The sequence below is a fragment of the Apis dorsata genome, unplaced genomic scaffold (genome assembly GCF_000469605.1).
Source record: "Apis dorsata unplaced genomic scaffold, Apis dorsata 1.3 scaffold_758, whole genome shotgun sequence".
NCBI lineage: Eukaryota > Metazoa > Arthropoda > Insecta > Hymenoptera > Apidae > Apis > Apis dorsata.
The window spans coordinates 321,397-325,059 of NW_006263911.1; the positions used below are offsets into that span (position 1 = coordinate 321,397).

The window sequence follows — 3,663 nt, forward strand, 5'->3', positions numbered from 1 at the left end:
ATTTTATGAAAAATTCATAAAAAATTCAAAAACTACAATTTTACATTATTGAGTTTTTTTTAATAATAATAAAAACATTCTTAAAGTAAAGCAAGTCAAGAAATATTTAGTTAAATGATAATTATGTAAAAAAAATTATTTTAAAAAATTAACTTAATTTTGAAATCTTTATTCTTTTGTCAATAAAAATACATCATTCTATGTATCGCTTTATACCAAACAACTTTTTATGTTACAAATAATACTCTGAATATTTTTTTTATATTTTTAATCCTTCTTGATATATTCGGCCATATCTAGACATTATGTATAATAAGAACACATATCTAATGATATATTAAATGCTATATTAATATAAATATAATATAAATATTAATATAAATGCTATATTAATTAATAATTTCTACTTACACGAATTGGGGTATAGGGTTTCGGTATTTCTGGCTGCACATATTTCTGTAAATAAACAAAATCTTTAAAACAATGATTGTATACAATATAAATTTTTAATATAAAAATAATAATATATTTACATAACACACACGTTGATTTGTACAACAGCAGCAGTTACAGCATTCATCGTGATTCAACTGAAAAAATAAATATTAATATTTTAAAAGTTAAACAATTTATTGTTTCTATAATAATACAAACATTTTTAAAAATGAAATTCTTAAAATAGCAAAAGAATATCAGAAAAAAGAGAATTTTTATTAAAACTTAATATAAAACTTTTGTTGTTATTTTATGTAATATCTTTTCATGCAATAAAAGTGATTTTATTTTCATTTATATAATGAAATAATTTCAAATTTTATTTTTTTGTAATAATTATTATTATTCTCTTAATATTATTATAATATTATTATTATTAATTTTATAATATTATTCGTCCGAACCAATTGCTATTTGTTTCTAATGAAACGAAGATCACCACTGTGATTTTAAGAAATGAAAAATTAAAAAAAGAAATTATGAATAATAAACATAAAAAAAATTCAAATTTTAAATTCGCATAGATATAATTGTAAAAATACAAATAATGGAAATACAAAATGCTGTGATAAAGAAAAATAATAATGATTACTTATTCATTACATACAATAATTATTCATTAGCATTTCTAAAATTCTTTATATAATATAAGTATACAATAACTTCAAGAATTAAAATATAATAAACAAACTTTTTATGAGAACATAATAATTTATTTTAAAAAGTTCATTTATTTTAAAAATATGTATATCTATTGTGAAAAAATATTCCGAAAATTGTAAAATAACAAATATAAGAAAATACATATTCTTCACATATTCTCACTTTATAAACAAATATTATTATGAGGCAAAATTTCTTTAAGAATTTATAAATTTTTTTCAGTTTTATTTTATTCTATATATTCTATATATTCTATATGAGACATTGAATGAGCATTAAAAATATAAAAATATAATACAAAATTTTTAAATATTCAAATAATATTTATGTAATATAATATTGCCGCGAAAAAAATTTTGATTTTTGAAGATACCAGATTTTCTATTTAAAAAATGAATAATAGAAATTAAATAAATTTATTTTTGTATATAATTTTCTAAAATTACGCGAAAAATATGATAGAAACCATTATATATAATACCCTTATGCATTAAGAATGCGATCATTTTCATTTTTAAAGAAATAATATAATAAATAAATATAGTGAAATAAAAAATATTTTGCAATTAATTATATAACAACAAATATGATATATAACAACAGATATGAAAAACAAATTTTATTATATTAATTTAATTATATAATATATAATTTTATTTTATTTTTTTTATCAAGATGCATTTGAAATTAATTAAAAAGATAATAAAATTACTTCTTACACAAATAAAAAAATGCAAAATTAAAATTTGTTAAAAATTATACGATGTAAGATGAAAATAAAAAATTATGATACTTTTAAAAAAAAATTTAATTTTAAAGCTTTGAACGGATTTAAATATTGTTATTCATAAAGATAAAGTTATAAGCATAAGTAGAAATTTCTGCAATGAAACTTTAATAGCATTTAATTATAATTTTAAAATATCAATAATTAAATTGTAAAATTTCTATAAAGATGAATGCAGATAAATATATCGACCTTAGATAGATATATTTATGCCCTTTTAGAGAGCATTATAATTTGATTTATTGAAGAAAACCATAATATCATTTTCAGCAAAACAATAGTTAAGATTCAAAATAATTAAAAAAAAAAAAATTATGAAATTCTTCACATTTCTTTAATCTGAAAAATTTGTGAGGAATTTTATAATATATAATATATAAAAATGGGAAGCAATACAATATTAAAAAGTTAGAGAATGCAACAAGATATGAATGAAATAAAATCAAAAAAAAAAATTTTAATATAATATAAAAAATAATATTTGAAATAATTAAAAGGATATAATTAAGGATAATATTAGTTATTAAATTAATTTTTTCTTGAAAAATATTCCTATAGAAATTTCCTCATACTGTATATCAATTTTTTTTGCTTTTTTATTATTATTACTTATTACTTATTATTACTATTACTTTTTTTAAATTATTTTTTAGCATTCATCATATTATAATAATTCTTGAAATTTTTATTAAAAATAATAATATTTTTATAAAAATTTCGTCTATTGAATGTTATTTTGCAATTTTTTTATTTTACGATATAATATCCTCAGATATTCATTTTTCTATATTCAAAGATTATTTTAATTATTATTTATCATTAATTAAAATATATTGGAATTAAAAAATTACAAAAATTATATTCAAAGAATTTTTGAATTCCACACTTGTTAATAAAACAGGTGATTTTTATATTTTTGGAATAATTATTCAAATTTTATTATTTTGTTTTATTTGATTATATAATTTTTCACATGTATTAACCTAACGTCTCAAAGTTACATTTTATATTACCTTAATTTTCTTCGTTGCCTCGATAATTGATTGCGGTTGTGGTTTGCATCTGTAATACATTTTAATGTATTAAATTTTGTTATGTATAAAAAATTAAATTAAAATGTATAAAAAATTGAATTTATAATTTTAAATACTATAATAACTTACAGTTCAGGAACACAGATTTCCATGATATTAATTATCGTTTATAATATCAGAATAATTAATAAAAGGAACTAAATAAACAAAATATATTTACATTTTATCAAAAAGTTTTAAAATATTAATATCAAATAAAAAATAAATAATTTTACACCGTCACGATATGAAAGGTTAATACCATAGTAGGCAACGAAATAATAATTGTAAAATTTAATTGAAATGTCAATTTCTAAAAAAAGACAAAGAGAATACAAAACGGTACTCTTTTGTTTATATTTTTCTTATCTTTCATATTAGAATGTTTTTAAAATTCAAAAATATATTTTTTCAGAAATTATTATATATTTTTATATATGAAATTAAAATTTTTTATTATAGAAACGAAATGAATAAAAAATATATAGTTTTATTTAAAAAAATAAATTTAATTTTCATATATCTTATATATATTCACTTATTATTATACTTATATACTTATTTATTATACTTTTCATTAAAATAATTAATTATAAATAAATTAATAATTAAATATTTTATATTATATGTTATATTGAATATTAT

At 16.2% G+C, this 3,663-nt stretch overlaps 1 protein-coding gene across 3 annotated transcripts in view; it reads right to left on the reverse strand.

Moving 5' to 3' along the window:
- The window catches only part of LOC102674892 (stabilizer of axonemal microtubules 1), a 14,863-nt gene that overhangs the window by 9,321 nt on the left and 1,879 nt on the right, over nt 1-3,663 (reverse strand). For 2 of the 3 annotated variants that reach the window (XM_006622810.2, XM_006622808.2), the window contains exons 2-4: nt 2,959-3,007; nt 534-590; nt 412-456 (exon numbers count right to left, since the gene is read on the reverse strand). In XM_006622810.2, coding sequence (XP_006622873.1) covers nt 412-456; nt 534-590; nt 2,959-3,007 — 151 coding nt within the window. Of the gene's footprint in view, nt 1-411; nt 457-533; nt 591-2,958; nt 3,008-3,108; nt 3,296-3,663 lie in introns of those variants that run through there. The other variant, XM_006622809.2, reaches the window with a different exon arrangement.